Source organism: Rhizoctonia solani, chromosome 11 (genome assembly GCF_016906535.1).
Source record: "Rhizoctonia solani chromosome 11, complete sequence".
NCBI lineage: Eukaryota > Fungi > Basidiomycota > Agaricomycetes > Cantharellales > Ceratobasidiaceae > Rhizoctonia > Rhizoctonia solani.
This window is the reverse complement of record NC_057380.1, coordinates 861,919-885,304: the sequence shown is the minus strand read 5'-3', so window position 1 is coordinate 885,304 and position 23,386 is coordinate 861,919. Positions and strand designations below refer to the sequence as shown.

The 23,386-nt window shown below is 46.8% G+C and overlaps 4 protein-coding genes across 4 annotated transcripts; 2 read left to right on the top strand and 2 right to left on the bottom strand.

Annotated features, from left to right (window-relative positions):
• Positions 1–159: 159 nt before the first annotated feature.
• On the bottom strand, positions 160–3,606 carry RhiXN_10317 (integrase core domain protein; the record flags this gene model as incomplete). The annotated part of the gene is made up of 3 exons (XM_043330133.1): positions 160–1,374; positions 1,423–1,583; positions 1,986–3,606. 3 exons carry the CDS (start codon positions 3,604–3,606, stop codon positions 160–162), a joined length of 2,997 nt encoding a protein of 998 aa, XP_043184230.1.
• Positions 3,607–6,508: 2,902 nt separating this feature from the next.
• On the top strand, positions 6,509–9,285 carry RhiXN_10316 (Fungal Zn(2)-Cys(6) binuclear cluster domain; the record flags this gene model as incomplete). Its single annotated transcript, XM_043330132.1, has 7 exons — positions 6,509–6,705; positions 6,758–6,819; positions 6,883–7,185; positions 7,535–7,717; positions 8,275–8,387; positions 8,441–9,095; positions 9,143–9,285. The coding sequence occupies 7 exons, from the start codon at positions 6,509–6,511 to the stop codon at positions 9,283–9,285; spliced, it is 1,656 nt and encodes a 551-aa protein (XP_043184229.1).
• A 2,815-nt stretch (positions 9,286–12,100) lies between these two features.
• RhiXN_10315 (aspartyl protease) lies at positions 12,101–13,575 on the top strand (the record flags this gene model as incomplete). Its single annotated transcript, XM_043330131.1, has 8 exons — positions 12,101–12,273; positions 12,389–12,438; positions 12,497–12,557; positions 12,609–12,806; positions 12,867–12,934; positions 13,000–13,228; positions 13,320–13,384; positions 13,448–13,575. 8 exons carry the CDS (start codon positions 12,101–12,103, stop codon positions 13,573–13,575), a joined length of 972 nt encoding a protein of 323 aa, XP_043184228.1.
• Positions 13,576–17,160: 3,585 nt separating this feature from the next.
• On the bottom strand, positions 17,161–19,007 carry RhiXN_10314 (major facilitator superfamily transporter; the record flags this gene model as incomplete). The annotated part of the gene is made up of 8 exons (XM_043330130.1): positions 17,161–17,367; positions 17,400–17,555; positions 17,665–18,091; positions 18,125–18,173; positions 18,236–18,393; positions 18,509–18,639; positions 18,686–18,850; positions 18,900–19,007. 8 exons carry the CDS (start codon positions 19,005–19,007, stop codon positions 17,161–17,163), a joined length of 1,401 nt encoding a protein of 466 aa, XP_043184227.1.
• Between the last annotated feature and the right edge of the window lie 4,379 nt (positions 19,008–23,386).

Genomic DNA, 23,386 nt, shown 5'->3' with positions numbered 1-23,386 from the left:
AGGTGGAGGTGGCTACGTATGCTGAGGTAAGCGCGGAAGGGGACGTGGCTCGGCGCTTAGCGTATGATAAGCGCCGAAGTCACGTGATCGAAAATGTTGTCCGTTTGCCTTCGTTTAAATCCGAGAAAATGGGAATAAATTCCCTGGTATTGAGTGTGTCTACGACAGTACCCATTGGCATCCCATTGCCTTCCTGCCTGGTGGGAGCGTTGAGGTGTTGTACGTTCCCTGTTTCTCCAAGGTTGCAATCTCCTGTTCCATTGCTGCCTTCCATTTGTCCGCGTCTGGTCCCAATAATGCCTCCTCAGTGGTTGGGTTATTGCTGGTTGCCAGAAGGTTGGCGGCAAAAACCCAGTGCAGGTTGTTGTTTGTGAAGGTCTCCAGGATGGATTCTGCTGGCGGTGGGAAGTGTTCTGAGGTAAGTTTGAGTTCACCAAATTGTCCAGCCAACTCACCGGTTGGGGTGAAGGCCGGGATCCGTGGTTCCTCCTGTGCGGCCAATTCAGAGGCGAGTTTGGTTGGGATAGTTGGGGCAGATATAATAGACGAGGTGTTGGAGACAAGCGAGGGGATGTGGGAACAAAACAAGGTGATGTTGGTGACTGAATTGTGTTGATTTGCGCTTGTTCCAAGGATGTATGCGTTGGAGTAATTGCTTCCTGAGTCATTGCAGTATTTGTCAAGTTCTGTAACATAGTTAGTGAATGCACCAGGGATGTTTGGGCTAGACAAACCGGTGGGAGCGGCGGCAGTGTCTTTGACAGTGATCTTGACACCTCCATAGTTGGTGTCCAAGGTGAGCTTGGGCTTGTTGGGGTTTTGGCGACGGGTTTGGACGCCAGAGGACTTGAGGGAGGGGTTTGCATTGATCTTGCAAGCAGATTCAGCAGTATCAAGACAAGTCCCAGAGTGGGGCATAGTAAGCTTAGAACAAGTAGAGCTGGGTTTAGGAACAGCAGCGTGAGTAGTGAGTTTAGGCTCAGTAGATTGGCTTGGTGAGTTTGATGCTTTCTGTTTGCTCTTTCCTTTGCTTTTTATATCTTTCAGCTCACTAGTATGTTTTGTTTCTGACTTGATTTGTTCACTGACTTGATTTGCTCCCCCTGTTCTAGCATTTTTGTTGCATTGTTCCGCAGTGCTGTTGGTGCGAGTCATTCTCTCCCCCTCAGCAGGTGGAACGACTGATTCCCCCCAATCCGTGTTGTTGTGTATGTTATTGGCCTGTGTATGGGTTCTTGGGAACAATATATTGCGTGAGTGCAATATACGGTTCGCTCCCGTTTTGTAATAACGCCAGCTTTTGCCTTGAACGTCCAATATGCCGGTAAATAGAGCCGTGAACGTCTTCAATTCTAACTTAGAGCGGCTCTCCCCCTGATCCAGTACATAGCATTTTGTTCCCCATGGTTGCAGTACACTTACGTTGGGTCTCTTACCCCAAAACGCTTTGAACGGCGTTTTCCAGAACTTTCCTTGCACTTGCGTCGGTACTCGATTTTTCAGGTAACAGGCGTACGCAATTGCTTTGTTCCAAAGGAACTTTGGTGCGCCCAATTTGAGTAGCATTGCACGTGCTTTGTCTGCTAATGTGCAATTTAACCTTTCAGCAATACCATTTTGTTGCACTGAGTATGGGGCCGTGGTTTCTAAAATTGTACCTTTCAGGTTAGTGTGCTTGATCCAATCTTTATTTACAAATTTGCAACTGTTGTCAAAGCGTACTTGCTTTATCTTTTTATCTTTCTGTGTATTTATCATTGCTTCAAATGCTTTATACTTGTTCAGAGTTTCATCCTTATGTTTGAGAAATCCTAAGCAAGTGAATCTAGTTGCAACGTCAGTAAATGATACATAATATCTGTATCGTCCTATAGATGTAGTTTGAGCGGGTCCCCATACATTGGTAACAATTAATTCGCCGATTTCAGACACTTTGGTTTGCAATTCTTTTGGAAACAGTCGGGTGTGTGCTTTTGACTGCATACATACGTTGCATTCAAAGTTGAGTCCAATGTTGTCTTCTATTATCTCCATTCCGTTGATTGCTTTGTTGGATTTTAGTTGTTGGAGTGCTTGCGGGCCAATGTGCCCAAGTACCTTGTGCCATTCAAACCATGTGCGTCCGGTTTGTTTGGTCAGTACTATTTCAGTAAGTTTATTGTTCTCGAGCTTCTGATTGCAATTGTTTACGGGTTTCACGCTGATCTTCCAAAGGTTTCCTTGTTTGCAATTTTTCAACTTTGATCCGATAATGATTGGTCTATTGTTTTTATCTAGTATTTGCAATTCATTCTGATCCATCAGAATTCTAGTGCCTTTATCAGTTACTAATGATAAGCTGATTAGGTTTGCGGGCAAACTTGGCACGTGAGCTACATTGGTGAGCCTAATCTTTGTGTATTTGTTCTTCTCTGTATTATTTAAGCACAATAGCTCTACAGTGCCGCGGCCCATTATTGGCTCTTTGCCAGTGACTCCGGCAACGTAGCCAGATGACTTGGTATAATTGGAGAATGCATTCCAATCAATTGCTATGTGAGTAGTAGTGCCGCTATCCGCTATCCAGGTGTTGGGGGTCTTGCCTATCAGGCTTATTTTGTCCTCAAGGGTCAAGAACGCATATTCTTTATGTTTGGAGTTATTAGCTATGGCTATATGCGTGCGGGCATTGCCATTCCTAGCTTTTCCTGGTGTGTTGAATCTTCTGTTTGGTTGACCACCTTTATTTGAATGGTTGGGCTTGAATGCGCCTCCACCTGGACCTCGGCATTTGGCTGCCCAGTGTCCAATCTTTCCGCAGTTATTGCATTTTGATTTAGACTTATCTGGGCCTTTATTACTCATATTGGTACGTACAAATTTATTGAAGCTTGGTTTATTTGTAGCAAAGAAAATCTTACCGTCAGGTTGTTGGGTATTTCTTTGGTGTGCTTCGGCCATAATACGTGAGCGTAGGTCACTCACTTGATTGGCTAATTTATTCTTGTCTTCAGTGTTGAATTCGAAGCTTACAGACTGGGTGAACGTGTCCCATGAGTCAGGTAGGCTTGCTACTAACGTGGTTATCCAATCGGCTTCAGTGCACGAGTTTGGTGCAATGTCATTGATTTGTTGGAACCATCCACGCATACATTGTATGTGTTCCTCAATGTCTTTGCTGTCCGACATCCTGTGGCTGAAGAACTTTCTTTGTAAGTCAATTAGTCCAACAGTACCCTTAACTTGAAATGTTGCTGCCAAGAGATTCCAAGCGTCGGCGGAGTATTTACATGATTGTATGTGTGTAAGTACGTTCCCTTCGACTCTTAGTCTAATATTTGACAGTGCTTTACGATTGGCTTTGATCCATTCCGTGTATGCGGAATCATCATTGCCTACTTCAAGATCGGGTAAGTCGTTTCCATCATCGTCTTTGCGACCAGTAACCCTGATTTTTATCTTAGGTTTGGGTCTTTCATTTGTGCCGTCTACATAGCTATACAGATCGAGATTGGTAAGTATATCTTCCATCTGTATACGCCATGTGTTGTAATTCTCAGTTCCCCGGAGGGATGGGATTTGGTGCAATCCGCTTGCACCAGTAATGGTTGGTGTTTTCTCAGCCATTTCTTATTGTGTTTGAGTATACTTGGGTAAGTGGTTTATATATTCTATTTACGGTTGGTTATAAGCGTTCAATCGGGGCTCATAACCTGTAGAAAGAATAAGTTTGTAAATAGAATTATATCAATACAAAACGATAGTAAAGACAGTAGTGTGAATAGAGAAAGAGAGTGATGTACTATACGGTCGAGTGCACCCGTATTTATACCTTTACATTATAGTCGAGTCATCTAGTATATGACTAGGTATCGTCGCTTGACTCGATTACATGTATGTTCCAGTACATTCCAGATCCTTCTTGTATTTACTACTATATACATGATATTTCTACAAATTTGATTCTTGAGAACAAAACCAAAGATCCTTTATCTGTAAAGTACGGCAAAACCCGAAAATGTGGACTGTCCAGACACCAGAATCCACGTCCAAATTTATATACAAGGAGTGTTGGCCAAATCTGACCATTACTTCCTTAAATTGGCTTCCTCACTTCAGCCTTGTGCGCCTTCCAACTGCGGATCCTTGGCACATTTAGGTTTACCATTACCTCATGGCATAGACCTTGTGCAACCTCATTGCGGCCTCCTCGAATCCTAAGTCCTGACGTCCGCTTCGTGCGGATTGCACAAGGAGGACCTGGTCACCTGTAGGGATTGCTACGGTTAAGCGGGTTTAAAATGATCTCTGGGCTTGCTCATGATTCTACTACACTGATGAACAAGCTTAAACTGTATCTATGTAGACTCTGAAAGATAGGCGCTAAATGTTTGGGCCCTGAGTTACTGGTGAAACGTTGGCGCTTTGCTATTCAACAGATTGCCGCGGAAATGAATAGGAACACATGTACGCTAGGTCCTCATCTCCGGCTTCTTACCTGGCATAGTATGCTAGCACTGAGTTTCGTGAAATACATTCCAGACGCAACAATGTTAGAGGTGTACATGCATACGTGTACGTGTACACGCACTTCTCAATTGATTTATCTCAGAGCGAAGGTCTATTCGTTTTCGTAATTCAGAGGTCCCCTCGGTCTTGTTATTCTGCGCACTTTCACGAAAGCTCCAGACTCTTTCAATGAGATTCCCGGTATGCTACTTTTGCACCGGTAAAGATTATGGGGGGCATATCCATCTGCAGCATCGATCAGATTTTTTTTTGTTTATTGGCGCAAAATTGGCGCTCATACCTGATATCTACGTCGTTGTAATCACAGCAACTTGGAGACTGTGTGGTAAGATGTTCTCAAGGTATGCCTCGTTTGAGGCAGTTTACGGTTCAATACTGGCACACGTTGTATGCATTCACTGGTATTGCGTTATAAGGTAAAGCGACCATTATGAATAACTCTCGTCAACGGGCGCAAGCGGCTTTCCTTTACCCCATTCGTTTTACGTGATCGCAACAAGAGCACTCCGGTATTTGAGAAACGAACAACAAAATGGCTATACTGTACCCCACATGACGACAGATTTCAAATCATGGCCAAACAGAACCCACCCTCTTTTAGACTGCATGCAAATTTTAGTCGGCCACGCGGCAGACATAAAAAGTATACATATACATAAATAGACATCGGCGAGACTCCCCGAGACAAGTTCCTTGATGATGGGAGTGTTGACTCCTGAGCGCATCAGCTCGTACCTATTCAAGGTGAATGAGCGTCAACCGGGAAGGCGATAACCGGCTTCCTTGGCGTATGCCGGAATCACACTGCCCCTGGATCCATGGTGCGCCACGTGTGTAACAGTGTCGGCTTCTGACGACTTTGGCGATCGCCCGATCTGGAGCGCAGATCCAGTGGAAGCGCCAAAGTTGCGCATCGCTTATCCCATTTCGGACGATCCTATAAATAATGGAAAATGTCTCCTAGATCGAGTAAGGATTAATATTACAGGTCTAACTTTGCCTACCAAGGTGATTGCCGATCTCAACAGTGGACAGAGCACTTTCGGCCGGGGTCCCCGTGGCGCGGAACAGTTTATCGAATAGGGTAACCAGGCCATACGGTCGGTCGTTTCAGAAAAGTCTCGAGTTTCCCGATCACCGATGGCACCGCATAATTCGCGCGGGCGACGCGCGTGTAATGTATCCTCGTCAGCTCCGACCTAAAATCACAGGGTTTTTATTAGCTAAATGCGACTTGCACTCCCGAACTCCTGAACGCCCTCGGTGTACTCTAGCTCACCGAGGAATCGCGGCTGAACTTTACCTAAACGGGGTGACTTTTGATACCCAATTTGAGTAATTGATTGATAGAGTGTGCGCCACCGGTGTGGACATAGTTCAAAAGCGTAAGTAATGAAAATAAGACAGGAGTTGATACACACCCCAAACTAGTTGGTCATTACTTCTGACGTCAGACCTCAGTGCGTAAGCGTGACCGAGGTTAGTCCATGCGGCGGAGATACACCGATTACCGAATGGTCGGCGTTGAACGGGAGACCGAAACCTGAGATGAAATGCGGCGCATCAAACAAAAAAAACAATGATATTGCAGTGCCAAACGCTCGCGGCCAGGGTCCTCTTTTACCCTCGGTCATAGTGTTGATGGTTGCAAATTTCTAGGTTGCTATATAACCTCGATGATCGGCTTGTGGAGGGGTTTGCGCATCTCACCTTGAAACTCTACGTTGGCGCTTAATGTCGCTTCATGATGCCACCTCTATTGACGTCGCCTTGGCCTCAAGGCCTTTGCATCGAGGGAGCGGATGCCATGAATGCCGCAGGAGAAAGTTGGTGGGTCGAAACGGTTTGAAGAAGATGGGAGCAATGTATTGATATTTTGTCGCAATAGAAATGTAGTGGTACCAAACCCGCATGCGACCGGTGCGTAAGATCTAACACGGCGTGCGTGTACGATCCGGTGGAGAAAAGCAAAGTCGCTTTGTTGAGAGATGAAGTAGTTATGCTTCGCCAAAAGGTCAAGACGTTGGAAGCTATGATTAGCTCTGCTCCAAAATCGTCGTCCCCGCCCCTATCTACATCTGTCCCTGCGAAACGCCGGTCACCTTCGGACGACATCCCTCCACGTCCCCATCCACCACCACCACCTCGCACTCAGAAGCGGAGCATATCTCTATCCTCAGAGGATCAAATTAAATTGTGAGAATCATTCATGCTAAATGTGCCTTTCTCATCCGGAGCAACCGCACAGACTCAATCAGTTCTCACAAGTTCAACATGTGGCATACGAGTACACCAATGTGCCTCCCAACCGTGGGTTTCTCTCCCCCTGTCTTTGCCAGGCACACTCACGTCTCATTGGATTATATTGAACAGCCCACCCGGCGGGAGAACCCTATGCGGCTAAGACATCTGCCTTCCTTCTTGCGTCACACTTTTCCCCAAATCCCGCCCTCCGGTCCTTGTCGACAGACCTCCTCGAATGCACACGAGATTGTATAGATGAGGCCATACGCACGGCCGATTTTTCACCTCGTTCTCTCACTCTCGCTCGGCCTATGCCTTCAGCTGCTCTTGTGTTGGATGCGATTCATGCTTCCACTCTATTGGCCTCGTGGTTGCTGGTTCAAGGTCGCTGTGTCGAGTGTCAGCAAACCTTGTTCAGCGCCGCCAAGTTGGGTGAGTGTCGTTACGTGATATCTATGCATCGATTCTGATCTGGTTCCTTTGCCGTGGCGTTCTCGGTCTACGTTAATTTGTTTTGCGGATACGCCGGCCAATGGTGACACGGTCAACATTTATTGGATGCACTGATGCTGTGACTTCGATCGGTGGAACATGACGTGATTGGGGCGACTGGGACGGCATTGCATGCAAACAATCAGCGATTCTTTCTGGCATTCACAAGATCCGTTCACTTGACTCAACGGGTAGGACTCCCAGTCCTATTTCCCCCAAACACCCCCGTCGAGTCATAGCGGCCAGCGCTCGCCCATCAGCGATGAGCGGTACAAACCATCCATCGCAGATGGGCGCCTGTCGCCTTCTCACCTCCAACCCCTCGGATCTTCCACCCAGCGCAGTGTGACTCCCGCTACCCAGAATTTCGAAGCATCGGCTGAAGGTCCAATCAAGACAATGATTCCTCGCCCAGTCGGCATTGCCGATACCAAGAATCGCGTGGGGATACTATGGCAATTGCTGTGTCTTGGTGAGTTAATTATGGTTATTCACTAATCGCGGAGAGGGGGTTGGCTGGTTTGATGCTACAATAATGGGCATATGAGATTGTGCTCGGCCACGAGGCCGGGTATCATACTGCGGCGAAGAATAAACGAAGTATATATAAAACTGGCAAGTTCTCGGATGCTTGGGTCCGAGCCCGATGGGGTATAATATGGTTGGAGATCTACCAAGGTGTAGGCGTATACCGTACACGATAATAGGGAAGGATGCCGATTGAAATGGGCTGGGGCTGCATGGAATGGTGACAGTGGAGCCAAGGAAAGAGGCTGTGCCGAATTTTTGTCCTCTTGTATGGACGTCCAGGATATGATGGAACAACAAGCGATGTGGGAGGAGCTGGAGAAGTTGGCGCGCATCTAGGGAGATGGCTTGACCCACGCGATGATTATCCCGAACGTACTGAGGAGATTAGACGAGTACGTATTTGGGGCGGTCGTGGCGTATTTGGGATGGTGTCTCTATATTGGTCTAGTCACCTAATATCACAGGGACGCATGTGTTAACTCGATCATTGTTCCACAGATTACACTGCCGCTATTCTAATGGGATCCTCAGTAAACGTGTCCTTGCCCTGGGAAGACTGTCCTTCTGAGGTACGTGTCGAGACCATATGGCCCGATTTCGACTCCAACGAGGTACGTTGATGAACTGTCCTGTCACCAGGAATCACGTTGTTTATTCTTATTAGACTACATGCACGTCCATCGCCTCGCTTTTTCATGCTAGTCGTAAAGCCTCACCCTCACCAAGCTTGGCGCCGACAGGGTCGACCCGCGCGGGATCGCCCCCCTCAAGCGTGGATCCTTATGCTCTTAGGGCCAAGTCGGTCGTGCTTCTCGAGCGGGCTGTACGATTGAGCGCCCAAAGTGAACGAGGATCCCGTCCTTCGAGTCCTCGTTCACCCAACCAGGCGTCCTCCGGTCACCCAGTGGTAGGCGATGCCACTCGAGCTGCGATCAAAGAAACCGACACAGCTATATCGAACGTGCTTGAACAGCTGCCGACTGAGCGTTCGATCGCCCTTCATCCTCATACTTTGCTCCTCTGCGCCCGTGTGCGTCTTCACGAAACACTGATGTCCCAAGAGCATGTTTCTCAGGTCGTCTGGGTCCAATCGGCTGTGGCGATTGTAAGGTTATTGGATGGAATGCGTATGGATGACGTGGTGCGTGGCGCAGATTTATTGCTGGCGTATGCGTGGATGGCTTCGTATATGGTATTGCTCCATGAGCGTTACTACGTTCCTTATCATCCCGAGTCCGAGCACGTTGCCCGCATCAAGTCGGATTTAGACAAGCTAAAGGCATTGCTTGACACCGTGGGCGTACGCATGCCCGTGATTGGTGAGTCAAACGAACCGTCGCAGGGTTTATGGCTTATTCGTGTGTAGCTACGTTGTTCAAAACCTCAGTTGACCAGTTTAACGCCCTTCGGGATCGTAAATCCGCCTCACCTTTTGCCACGCCGCCTCCTTCCGACAACGGAGAAGTCAAGACAGAAGACGAACATGACGAATTGGTAGACGACGATTAGGGCAATGACTGGCCACGGTAACGCCCTCACTATCATCATACTTTCGTTTATTCTCAACGCTACCATGCATTCTATTATCCATTTCTTCCCTCATGCGGACACCCATATCATCATCCATCGCGGAAACGTGCGGGGCGTCACCCTTTTTTCGTTCGAATGTTCGTACGCCCTGCTCCTTTCCATTTATTGCATGTGTTCACGAGTCAATTCTTATGCCCCTCTAATTTGTCTGATTTTCCCTCCACCCCTGCCGATCCCCCCATCGGTTCGACTCGTCAACGTAATCTCCGGCACTTCATCAATACCGACTTTTCAGGACCGTTCACGTACAGATCGACATTGGTGTGAATCTCTGTGCCGTCACCCGGCGAAACCAGTGCTCCGAGCAACCAAGGCTCGTCGGTACTTGGCTTCGATGCGGAATGGGGACGCAGAGGTTCTCTCCTGTGGCGGGCCTGCTCAACTACCAATCACCACCTTTCCGTCTTTGACTTGAGAATTTTATTTTACCAACACAAGGGAGATACGACGCCACTACTCTCTGTATACCCGACTCCAACGAATTCTGACGAAGTAAGGAGCTATGCAAGAAATAAGTACACATGAGCTTTCTTATGACAACAATATAGATACCTTGCTGTATATGACATGACATCCTACTATTGCCGATCCGAGCGGTCTTAAATTCCGAATTTGCTGTCCTTAAACGTAGAGTGTATGCGGCTGAAGAGTGTCAGAGGTCCCTCGGCTCGCGTGGTGTTTTGAATTACTTGTAGCAAGTCGCCCCTATAGAAGATTGATCACAGGTTTTTCTCACTCGCCCACCATCTCCGGCGACGACTGTTTGGCTATGAGCTTTTTTTCGCACCTTCTTTCTGCCACAAGAGAGTGCGCGCCAGCCAGACGAGGTCTCGACGCGTTTACTGGTCTCGGTCTTCTTGATCCCCTGTTACTTATAATGAACTGCGGATTAATAATGAGCTCCAGCACACAGAGCAGGAAATCAGACCTTGGTTTCACCACATGTCCTGCAGCGCAATCGGTTCCGTAAGGTTGCGCGTTATCGATTAGGCGGCTCGTACTTTTTTGCTGCGGCGCATATTCACTCTTCGATATAATGGGCCGTTTTCTCTCTTCTGTGACTGGCGGGCGTAACGCACTACTCGTTCTCGGATAACGCTGCCGGATAAGCTGAGTTATAACTCACGATCTCAATATAAACTCTGCGGAAAAAGCCGACGCCGTTTGATCATTCTCCCTCACTGGCTCACTAGAATAGCTTTTCTTGTTACCTTATCGTTAGGGATGAGAAGATCCGGCTCGTTTGCCCGGGCGCTCGTTGGTGATGTGGCTCATTTCAACTGGAACCAATGCTCTTGGTTTGGACATGAGCGTCTCGGGCATGCCTATTCTGCGTGGACATTTTGATAGGGCCCTCGGTCAAGGAGTGAATTCCGTCATGTCGATTTACAGTCTTTGCGCTCTATGCTGTTCGTTTCATAAATGCTCTGCACGCCTCGGCAATGAATTTAAGAAGTGCCCAACGAAGCGCTTAGATTACCAGAAGGAGCTCCCAGGATCTATCCTCAGCGTTCCCCATGGCCATGTGTATCAGTGATATAAATTGCTTATGGACACTTTGGTCGCTTTGGTATATCATAGGTTTCCAACAGTTCAGTTCAAAGTTTTCACTCCCCAGAGCTACGTCGTCAATATTGGTAAGCCACTAAGTAACATATGGAATATCGGAGCGGCCATGCAATTCTCCCATTGGACTCAAGCCAAAGCATGTTTGCCGTAAATAATGGTTAGGCGCGGTGAATCAAACGCGATACGCTCTCCTGTTTGTTTCTCTGAAAGCTGTGGCCAAAGATTTTGTGAATTTGTTAAAGAGGTTCTGTGGTCCATCCGTGGAAGGTAGAAATGACGAGTTGTGGGAAAAGCTAAGCAGCCGAAATTCAAAAAGACATTCCAGATAGTAATGCAGACGTGCAAGACAGTTAGAGAGTTAAATATCAATAGCCGTCTTGCTTTAAACATTGGGGGTATGATAATCCTTGTATACAGCACATGTCGAACGCAAACAATTCTATGCGAGAAAAATAGTTGGTAGTCGTGCTGAAGATCGTCGAGTTTGGCCATCTGCCGCTAAAGTTACCCAGCGCTTATTGCCACAAACCAGCGATCCGATATTTCAGTTTATCATAAGTACCGTGCTGAATTCTGTACAGAAAGGGAATATATTCTGTGAGTTCCAGCTCTTCCATTACCTACATATATGATCCATGCGGGTGTTTGCGGGTAAACAAGAATAGATTGACAAGCGATAGTCCGCCCGAAGCGAGCTGCCGAAAGAAGCATACCTCGGTGTCAGAATGACAGACCAGGAAATTGAGAATGTCTCATTCCACAATTCTCGTTTTCTGCCTTGTTGAAGATTTCTCGTGGGGATAATACAAAGCTATTAGAGCGTAATTCTCTCGGAATTTACTGGAATCCAATTTCATAAGAACTACCGTGATATGTCACCTCTTCGCTTGGTTGTCGTTATCTTCTAGTCTCCTGCCTGCTAGATAATATCATTAAGTTATTTTTAGCTCGCTACTATGTGCAATCGGATATAGAGCTATTAGAGCCATATAGAAAGAAGCGCTGGAACCACGCGCTTGTGCTGAACGTATCCGCGTGCTCATGCCGTCGGGCCTGCAGCGAGATTCCATCCGGCTGACCAAAATGGTATAAAAGGGCATGTATGTAGATAGAGTAGAGCTCCAGCAATTGAGTTCCATTCTACTGCAATCCTTAAATTTTCGCAATGCTCACCTCTGTTGTACTCGCCGCCGCCTTTGCTGCCACCGCCGTGTCAGGTAGCCCAATCGCTGAAGATAGGACTATTTCAATCCCCCTTCATAAGCGCGGTTCGCCTTTGAATAAAGACGGCAAAATTATCCCTTCCGCGTTGGCTCGCCAAGTTGCCAAGGTTCAAAAGTACGCATATCATCAATCGAATTAGACGGTATTTAACAACAAAATAGTAAATATGCACATGGTCATGCTGCATATAAGAAGAACACGGATTAGAGCTATTCAAGGGAATAGACAGCAAGGCTAAGCGTCAAGCCGAACCTCTTATTGATGAGGAGGACGACCTGCGTGAGTGTTTCGAAAGCCGTGCATGTATAATTATATATTAATTTACTATTGTTCCTAGTTTGGGCTGGCACCATCACCATTGGTACCCCTGGACAGAGCTTTTTGATAGATTTTGACACGTGAGCAGTCTTTGCCCCCCATATCCGTAGTTTTAATTCTTGGATAAATAGTGGTTCGGCCGACTTGTGGGTGCCATCCTCAAGCTGCAGAACATCGGGATGCTCTCCTCATAAGAAATATACTGCATCCTCGTCTTCCACTTCGAAGAGCCAAAGCGGGTCATTTTCTATTCAATATGGTGATGGAAGTACTGCTTCGGGCCCTATCTATAGTGACACTGTGACAGTGGGTGGGCTAAGCGTTACTAGGTGAATTTAGCATCATTATCTATTCACGAGTATACTCACACTAATTTATCATCGCCACAGCCAATACTTTTCCCCTGTTACTTCGGAATCCTCTAGCTTTGCGTCAGATCCCGAAGATGGTATCATGGGTCTCGCATTCAATTCTATTTCTTCCATCGGAAAGCCAACTTTTGTCGACAACCTTTATCGCAAGGCGAAATATCTTCTCCAGTTTTCTCTTTCCGCCTGGCTACTACCGGGTCGGAACTTTACCTGGGCGGGACTAATGCTGCCAAGTACTCTGGCTCAATCACCTATGTGCCGCTGACATCCAAGACCTATTGGCTCACAACTGGTTCGTCATCGATCGGAAGCACTGTGGGGTATTCTGGTGCCATGATTATTGATTCTGGCACTACAATAATTGTTGGCCGACATCTTCTGTCAGTTCATGGTGGAGTAAGGTCTCTGGAGCGGCGGCTTGTAGCACCTCCGCTGCGGCGCCACCGGATATTATACATACCCATGTGCCAGTCCACCTACAGTCAGCTTTACCTTTAATGGGGCGAAATTCACAATTCCTTCTTCCGACTTTAACTGTGAGTAGTAGACCTCGCCTTCCGTTTTCATTTAATTCCTAAACTAAATTTACAATTTATTAGTGGGTACAATTGATAATGCTGGTACCCGTTGTGTGGGAGCTATTGTGGGAACCAGCGGTGTTCCGGCTAACGCCTGGATTGTTGGCGACCCTCATGAAGCAGACATATACTGTATTCGACCAGGCTAACAGTCGTGTTGGGTTTGCGACCCCAAAGTATCAGCAAGCAAACCTCTTCAGCGGGTAGTTAACGTTTGGTAATCGGGCAGAAAGTGCATATGTGTATAATAAAAAATGCAGTATTAATTTGAATTCAGGGTTTGAAATGCACAAAATTCACTTACTGTATCTCATCAGTACCGAGAAAATCTCCTTTGATCACAAGGATTTGCTCTACAAAAACACTGCGGTTTGCTAGCGCTCGGAGAACCCGTGGTCCTCCCTATGCTCAACAACTTCAACAGCTTTTGATCAGCTGGCATTTATGCCATTTCAGGAGTTCAATATGACACTTATGAGCTCAAGCTAAGTAAGTCGCGTGATGACTAAACGTCTTGTATGGCCCCACGAGTCTCCGCGGGCGCAGGCCTAGGGAGGACCACTGATGCTCCCGCGCGCTCGCGTACTCGAGTAGTCAAATTTAATAGAGTGGTTTGGTGAAACTCATTGTCAACGTGCGTTGTGATTAACAATATTACCAATCAAGATCTACCTATGAGTAGTGAAAAGGTCGGGTGAAATAAGTGCGATACGAGCTGCAGCCTACAGAGGCATCACATGTAATACTTTACAGAGGTCCGAGGTCGCGATTACGTGATTCTTCCGGACTCTATTTTGTACTACGGCCTCGGGATGGCATACTAAGTACGAGGTTTTGATCCGTCTTCGCGTTTTTCTTCACTCGCCTGTCCCTAAATAAAGTAACGGACAAAACCTTTCACATAAAATCTTATTTTGATTAAGTTGCCCGTAACTACTTCAGTTTGAGTTGTATCATGACGCATGTATATGCGTTTGAAAGCCACATATGATAGCTACAAAACGAGCTAAGAAAGTTAAAAGGTGAATGATAAATTATTGAGAAATGTAAGCTACAAAATCAAGGGTATTCTGAAAGGTTTTGACCAAGGCCATCCAATTTGCTTACTCCCCCTAGCATTCTTCACCTAGCTATGTTGAAGTCTAATCAGTCATGTATTCTAGGCCATATATATGTATTATATTTGTACACAAAATGGCATTCAATAGGGTTTCATGTTAAGGTGGATTAGTGTCATCCAAAGTAGGGTATGAGAGCAGGAAGTATTAGTTATACTGATTGGTGGAATACATTGTATAAGCAATCTGAAAGGCCATAATAGATAGAAGAAGGGACCTAGTAATGATCTATGAAGTTTGATAGAAGTTTATGGCTAGATTTAATGGTACTTAACTGCTAGAGAGGTCCATACAGGCAGGGGTATGTGGATATAACTGGCCATCCCCACTCAGGGAGTAGCAGGTACTGTTTAGAAACATTATATATGCATAGCTTATCCACTATGTGCACTAACCTATATGGTAACATAATGCTGCTAGGGGTGGAAGCCAGCTCAAACTCTACTATAATCCAATTTGACTGATTTCATTATGAAACTGTCCAAATCCAACTTTGGGCTCATCTGCTGCTTATTCCACCCCTAGCAGCATTATGTTACCATATAGGTTAGTGCACATAGTGGATAAGCTATGCATATAATGTTTCTAAACAGTACCTGCTACTCCCTGAGTGGGGATGGCCAGTTATATCCACATACCCCTGCCTGTATGGACCTCTCTAGCAGTTAAGTACCATTAAATCTAGCCATAAACTTCTATCAAACTTCATAGATCATTACTAGGTCCCTTCTTCTATCTATTATGGCCTTTCAGATTGCTTATACAATGTATTCCACCAATCAGTATAACTAATACTTCCTGCTCTCATACCCTACTTTGGATGACACTAATCCACCTTAACATGAAACCCTATTGAATGCCATTTTGTGTACAAATATAATACATATATATGGCCTAGAATACATGACTGATTAGACTTCAACATAGCTAGGTGAAGAATGCTAGGGGGAGTAAGCAAATTGGATGGCCTTGGTCAAAACCTTTCAGAATACCCTTGATTTTGTAGCTTACATTTCTCAATAATTTATCATTCACCTTTTAACTTTCTTAGCTCGTTTTGTAGCTATCATATGTGGCTTTCAAACGCATATACATGCGTCATGATACAACTCAAACTGAAGTAGTTACGGGCAACTTAATCAAAATAAGATTTTATGTGAAAGGTTTTGTCCGTTACTGTATGTGTCATGCATTCAAATTTAATTGGCTACGAGTTTACTTACTTACTTGTTTTTTATGTGATTCCCTGCCACCCAAACCTTCGATCCGATCCGGATGGTCGCAGTTTTAGATGGCTACACCTGGCTCCCTCACTTGTACTTTACACAGGACCCACACATCCCACGTGCGAGTATGGCAGGCCGAAGTATTTAGGTAAAAATGAATAGCATTGAGAACGATTCATTGCTACTTTCATTAACTTTCATTGCAAGAAACGCTTTCAGGTAACCAGGTAAACAGAAGATCCGTCAGGGTAACAGCGATCACTGGGGATATTCATATCCATTTTATTGTTGGTCTGACCGGAATCATAGCATATTTCATTCTCCTTACTCCAATAGAGTGGTAGAGTGAAGCCTAAAAGTGCGGATTTTCTGGGCACCAATAGGTGCACCTCATAATCGCTATGCGAAGCGCTGGCGAGATTTGAGCAGTATTTTCACGAGTCCACGTTGCCGGCTCGTCCCTGTGTATCGTTGAACTCCGGGTTCGGTGTTTTTGATTGCTAATGGTTGGAAAATTCCGGGCGTCGTGCGGATTTTCCGTATTTTGGGGTTCACCGTATGGGTAATTAGTTCAAACTAAGAGAAACTGCCATAATCATTCTGCGCGTATATTCAGTTAACGTTCCGACTCATGGATATAAACAATACAACAGTGAGAATGAACCATCAGATCAATCAAATCGAATTCTCTTGTAATACTGGCTCTAGCGGAGTATCCCACGAGCTCCAGTTCTGATTTTTCGGGTTTGTTGAAATTCCGTACGCGCGATTCGCACTGTAGCGCTACTCTGACATACTCGCAAATTCCACAGCACTCATTCTATTCTCGATAAGAGTCTTGTACGGCCACAATTCCCAAAACATGACAACACAAAAGCCAAACTCGACTTTGGGGTGCATAGTGAACGAATAAATAAATCAAATGCATGCGGGGTGAGAGCGAAAACATAATCCACCGATTCGGTTAGGAACCAAACTGTATGCGCGCATATATAGCGGCTTTGCATGCTGGTATGAGAATGAGGCGTATTATCGCTTCCAAATACGGACTGATTCATCCATTGGGTCATTCGGTCTAATTGTGACATCACTGATGAGGGCTACGCGATTAGGCTATTTTGAATGCAAGTTACGTTTCCTCTCAAGTCCCATAAGTGGAGAACTACTGCAGCAGTTGCAGCTATCACGTTCCAGTCAAAAAGACAAACGACGCATAGTGACGGTAGGGAAAATTCATTAGCACCGTGTCTGTCTCACTTGGAAAATAAAGAAATTTGATTCCGGACTTATAAGCATTACCAGCAGGTGAAAGGACAATAACTTTGAAAAATGACCTTTGTTTCCACCAAGAAAATGATACAAATACAATACACCTCGAACTACATGGACCCTAAATAGTATACCTGAACAACGGGCTCGCATCTCCCAAATCCCTGTACTCCGTCCGGCGCTCCTCGTTGTCAACAATATCCTCACGAGCACACAGTTCGTCCTTCTGGGTGTTCAGTCGGCGGTACACTACGACCGCGATGAGACTGGCTACCCAGCTCATGCACAATACTCCAATAACGACTCCATGGCCAGGTGGTAGCGAGGACTATCTTGGGCACGGTAAATGAAAGAGCTCACGATACCGCCCAAATTACCGAAACCGATTGTCATGGCGAGAACAACACCGCGCTTGAGTTCACCGCCGGCATTGTTGCCGGCCCAGGCAATTGCAACTGCGACTGTTGGGAAGACTCCACAAGCAGCAATGATGGTGGCTGCGTAACCGGCACCTGGCTGGTATGAGGATCGGTAGCGTAGAGAACAGCATAGCCGACGATGGCAATGGGAGCGAAGGCAAGAATGTAGGGCCCGCGGAGGTGGTGTTTGTCGAGTAGATGCCGACGGCGATGGTCACAATACAAGCAACGACATAGGGTGGGACACTAAGAAGCTGGGCTTGAGGACCGGAATATCCTAACCCAGTAATAATCGTCGGCAGGAAGAGCGAAAATGCGTAGACGGGGATGAGGATGCCAGTGTAAATGATAACTTGCATCCAGGATTTCCAGTCACCAAGCGCCTGCCAGACGAATTTAATATCAAAGTGGGTGGCAAGGGAATTTGCATCGCGTGTGATACGAGCCCGGACAGCAAGCTTTTCCTCGGGAGTGAGAAAACGAGCAGTTTCGGGTACTAGAACTATGGTAAGTTTGGACATGAGGTGCATGGACCCAATACTTACATCATGAAGATAGAAGAACGCAACTATGGCCACGATTACTGTAAGCATACCCTCAAGCGCGAACTGTGGAACATCTCTAGTTGGATTTCTACCATTGCGTGATTAGAAGGAATTTACTCACAATCCAAGCCCAACCATGTAGACCACCAACGCCCTCCATGTGGTCGATTCTGAATTAGGGTAATCAATCAGTCAAATACGTCAGACCTGTCGATTTCGAATCACAACGCACCCAAAGGCCAAAAGACCGCCAAATGCACCGGCAATGGTAGCAGCCGAAAAGAAAAGTGCAACACGACGAGCAAGCTCAGAGCGTTTGTACCACATAGAAATGTAAAGTTGACACCAGGGAATAATCCGGCTTCAGTCAAGCCGAGGAAGAGACGGGCACTACGAAATTGAGGTCAGATCATACGCACGTGGTGTGGCGTTGGGATGAGATGTGCGCGGCACCACGCTCAAAATAATCTACTTGGCACGGGCTGGGTCAAGTGGAGAAACTTACATGAGGAGACCTTTGAAGTCCTTGACGAAACACATAAAAGTCATGACCAAGCCCCAAGCCACCATGATTGAGGGAATCCAAATGGAAGGACGGAGCAGCTTCAACGCCATGTTAGACGGGATTTCGGCAGCCTGAATGCAAGGTTAGACTTGCAGTGACGTGATAAAACAAACTGACTGAGTAAGTAATGAAAAACACTGCCGCGCAGATATTGTATTGGAGCCCCTTGAGGCCAATATCAGTCACCAAGCCAGCGACGCGCGCATTTCCGATGTTGGAACGATCCAAGAACGAGAGCAAGTATAATAAGAAACGAATCTTTGGTGTCAGTCGTGATAAAGTCTAAGTGACAGCATACTTACGGAAGAAGGTTCCAATCCAACTTTCGCACGAGTCGCCTGTCGGCCTTTTCGTCAAGAGGAGCCGAGAGCTGTTCTTCGCTGTGAACAGCAACGTCCTCGAGGTGTTCGTTTTTTTCGCCTTTTTCGTAATCGGACATGATGGAGCAGGGAGGGGTGGTGAGTGGGGGTTGTGGGGCTTGGAGGACCACAGGAATACATTGAGCCGAGGGCTGCTTTAAGAATCGCTGACCGGTGATTACTTCATCTGCAAGCTCCAGTTATTTGATATTTACCGCCGGCTAAGCGATCATTAGGCACCGCCAAGAACCCCAACTAGAGATACGCGGAGACCCACGGGGCCCAATGCCCAGCTGACCCCCAAGACATCATAGGCATACTAGATTTATGCTTGTAAGCGGTAATACAAGCGATATGATCCATCATACCCTCGCCCAAAACCTGGTTAGAAGCACAAAACCGCTTACAACCGGCTTGTGCGAACGCTGATCCAGGCTAGCTCCAGACCAAGCATACTCGAAATGCGGACCTCAGATATTGGAGGGTACCTCGATCAGGCATGGTGATTGAAATCCGTTAATATGTGTAAGCGGGACAGCTCGGGTGATCGGTATTCGGCCCGAGCTACCGATCAAGGCACTGGGTACGACTGGAGTGGTATTGGAGCCAAAACAATAGTTCTCGCACCTCGATCGAGCCTTCGGACGAACTTGGTACCGTAGAACACCACGTTTGATGTACACATTTGTACCCGTGGCGATGGTTGACGGAACCAATCGGAGAGCTAACTTGCGTTACTTCTATCTTTCAGTTACTCAGGAAAGAAATTCACCGGTCCTTCTCCACGCTAATTTCAAAGTTAAGACTGGTTGAGTTGTAGTATGAACAGAATATGTGCCGGTGGGCTTCAAGTTCTGTGCTTCTTTTCTGGGGAAGGTGTAAATCAAGGCTCAGCGGAAAGGTACCTGGCTTAGGGTGAAAGATTCCATCGAATACATTCGTGAATCGGTACAAGAATTTCGGCGAACAATCATTCATGCATTTTTCAATGACGTCCTTCCTACTTGAATCAGTCATAAGGCCAAGAATTTGTCCTTTTGATACTTCGGACAAATTCATAACTTATCCTCTGCCCGCTCGTCCGCGTCGGCCACGAGACCCAGACCGGTGAGGTTGGGGAACCCCCGCGGCTGCGAAGCAACGAGAGTGGGCCGGGGGCGCCCGACCGCGAGTCTGGCTCGCCCCCAGAACGACCCGTGGGGTTCGAAGAAGCGCGCGGGACAGCCAGACGAGCGGAGAGGGGCGCCGAAGGAACGCCGAGGCAGCCGGGCCGACTTGACGGATGGCGAGGCCACCCCCAAAGCGCAGGGTTGTGGCCGCAGGGCGCGACCCAAGTGGTCGCGACGGGGCTCCGAATGGCGAGGCGGTCCTGATGCAGTTGATCCCTGAATGACTAACTCGAATCCCTCGTAAAATTAGAGAATGAATTGATAATCATGGATACAGTGAACCAGGATAAGATGAGATGAGATAAGATAAGATAAGAGGTAAGAACAACGGGGGGTTTGGTAGCGGGACAACGGGGGTCTAAAAAGAGAAGCCCCAAAAGAAAGCCGAGGACCCTCAAAAAGGGAAGACCAAGGACAATTAGAGAGGGCGAACAGGTATGCAAACCATGTTCGACAAAAAACTGGATTTATATACCAGATGAGCATAAGGCAGCGCGGGCAACGTAAGGCAACGCGTGCATGGACAGGAGAGAATACGACATCAGAATATATACTGAGTCGGTGCAAATGGTGGCATGCATGCCAACCATCCATAGGTCAAACGACCGGTGCAACTCCCCTCCCCTCTCCAACAGATACGCCTCTACTCCCCCAAGAAAACCCCCAGGTTATACACCTGTAGAGAAGGTCCGTGAGAGCCAGTAGACGACACGCCCACGCGTGTTGCAGCGCTCGGGATGTGCGAGGCCGGACGGGAGAGGATCGGGCGCAAGTCGGCGTCCTTCCCCCCCCCCCCCGGAAGAATAGACACATCTCAACCCTCCGACAGCGCTCCGAGTCAGGAGACTCATGCATAGAGGTCTGTAGGATGGGAAGACAACACGCAAAGGCGTACCGCGACACTCGGTGTATACGAGGCCGGACGGTGGAGGAGGTCGGACGCGGGTCGACACGGCATGAAGCGGTCGTCACGTGACTCGCTACATTCTCCGGCTAAGTCGCTGTTTTGTGACTCCGCAGGCTTCGTCGCAAAACGTCCCATTGCCCGAGTGTGCCTCGTTGCGTGTTCTTCTGGTGTCTTCTTTCCTGTTTCCGACTCGGTTTATTCCACACGTACGGTGATCCCGGTGTTCAGCCAAATCAAGTAATAAGTTATAATATCGAAGGCTGGCATGAGCTCCCCACTCTAGCGTTACAGTAGTGCTATGGGAACTGGGGACATCGATATCATCCAATATCAGCCACACTGATAGTTAACCATGCTTCGTGGTAATGAGAAACCATTCGACTCAGCGGATGCGCGTCCGTGATGTGGCTTATGTGGGTAGTAGGCGTATGAATATAAAAGGGGTTTGATGGTAGAACAAAGAGATGGACACGAAGGGATAGCCGTACGGGGAGCCCTAGACGGGAGTATGCTGGTGTTGTATCGTAGAAAGTGAGATTTGTGGGTGAGTATTCTAGAACATACACATGCCCAGAATCTGTGGTAAGGTGGGCTGGAAACAGTAAGTGCGGGGGCATGAGTAGGTCCTATGTGTACAAGACTAGATTAGAGACCCCGAAGTGGGCGACATGAGAACAGGATGAAGCAAACAAGGAAAAGATTAGGTGACTGGCGCCGAATCTCTGGCTAACTCTTATTTGTGCTCCTTCTCTTTCTCCACACACCATGTATAACGGACAAGCTCAATTCTGTAAAGCCGCGTGGTATTTTAAGAATGGGCGTCATGGCTCGGCCGAATTGTGGGCCGCAACTAGGAGGCACTCATAACTTTGAGCGTATACGTAAATCTAAACAACGGCATGAGAGGTATACTATAGGTGTGATGAGTGGTCTACGGCTCTAAGCTCACTGTAAATTACTACATTGTAGTACGATAGGGGAATCGAGGCCTTAATACAGTTGTTTCATGAATTCATTAATACGTCAACAGCTCAGGAAGTTTGTACGTAAGTTCAACACTATTACAGGATTCCAACCCCATCAACTTCCATAGCCAAAAACGGCATAGAACTAGGGTCATGTTCAATTCTATCTTTACCTCGTAGTGATCGAAAAGTCTTTAACATCAGGGAGCATAGGTTTTGTACCGTTTTAGTGCACCCAGCGCTATATTTGAGTGGGTATATCACATTGAAATTGGTGGTCCACGTCACCTCCGCACGGATGCTACTGTTAAAGATGTCAAGTGCCACAGTTCGAAGAAGACACAGACAAACATACGATGACTAGTGTATGATATATATCTTTGTATCATATCTCCAACAGCCGCTCTTCCCCCTTCTCCTGCTTCATCCTTGGCCCACAGGACATTCGTCTAACCCGAACTATTTAACATCACCAAGCAAAGCTCAGTCTATGAAACTTCCTGAATCTGAGACAGACTTGCAAGAGTTTCTAGATTTGGTGCATGCAACTCATGTCCAGGCGGAGATTTCGTGGTATCTGGCATGTGCGTGCTTGTTATTTTCCCTAAATGATCTACATTTACAATCGCATTCCAAATTAGGTAGTGGAATCACACTGTTGGTCTACGACTGGATATGTACGCTAGACAAGGAGGCCGAGTACCTGTGGGGTAGAAGATGGAAATTTGCTCGCGTGGTCTATCATATAAATCGAGTATTACCTATTGTATTGATTGGGTATGTTTTGATTTTGTACAACTTGCATGTCTATTCTCATTCGTCAACGATCAGTGCCGTTCTGATACCCAGTACGAGAACCAAATCACACTCAATTGAAAAACATTAACTAGAATGGACATAGACATTTTGTTCGCACCTGCACAATTTTCCGACCTGGTATGACAAACGGTTTCGTCAATCTAAATTACACATCATTCTAACGGGCACCATAGACGTTCGTCCACCTAGTCTGAGTTTAATTATATGTTTAATGAAGCCGAGTTCTCCGTAGGTGTAAAAATATGATTCTACTTTACAGTTATGGGGCTATAGCATTACTAGGTATCATCGCCAGTGAGCACCTTCTGTTTCAGGTATTATTGGGCGTGCCTGACTCAGTTCCTCAAGCTACCTCAATTCTTCGTTGCTGGACACTATACAACCAAAAGTAAGCCCCGTCAATATATAGTGTATATTTCATCGCGCGACTAACAGTGTCATTAGTTGGATAATATGGTATGATTTGTCTGCACGGCCTTGGGCGGTATGCTGATTCCTGGACCCAGGATTTTGGTTCCAGCGCTTATCATCACACTCGCACAAGGGGCAGTGAGCGTTACTTTTGCCGCCGAGGTGAGTTCTCACGTCTCTGAGCCAAA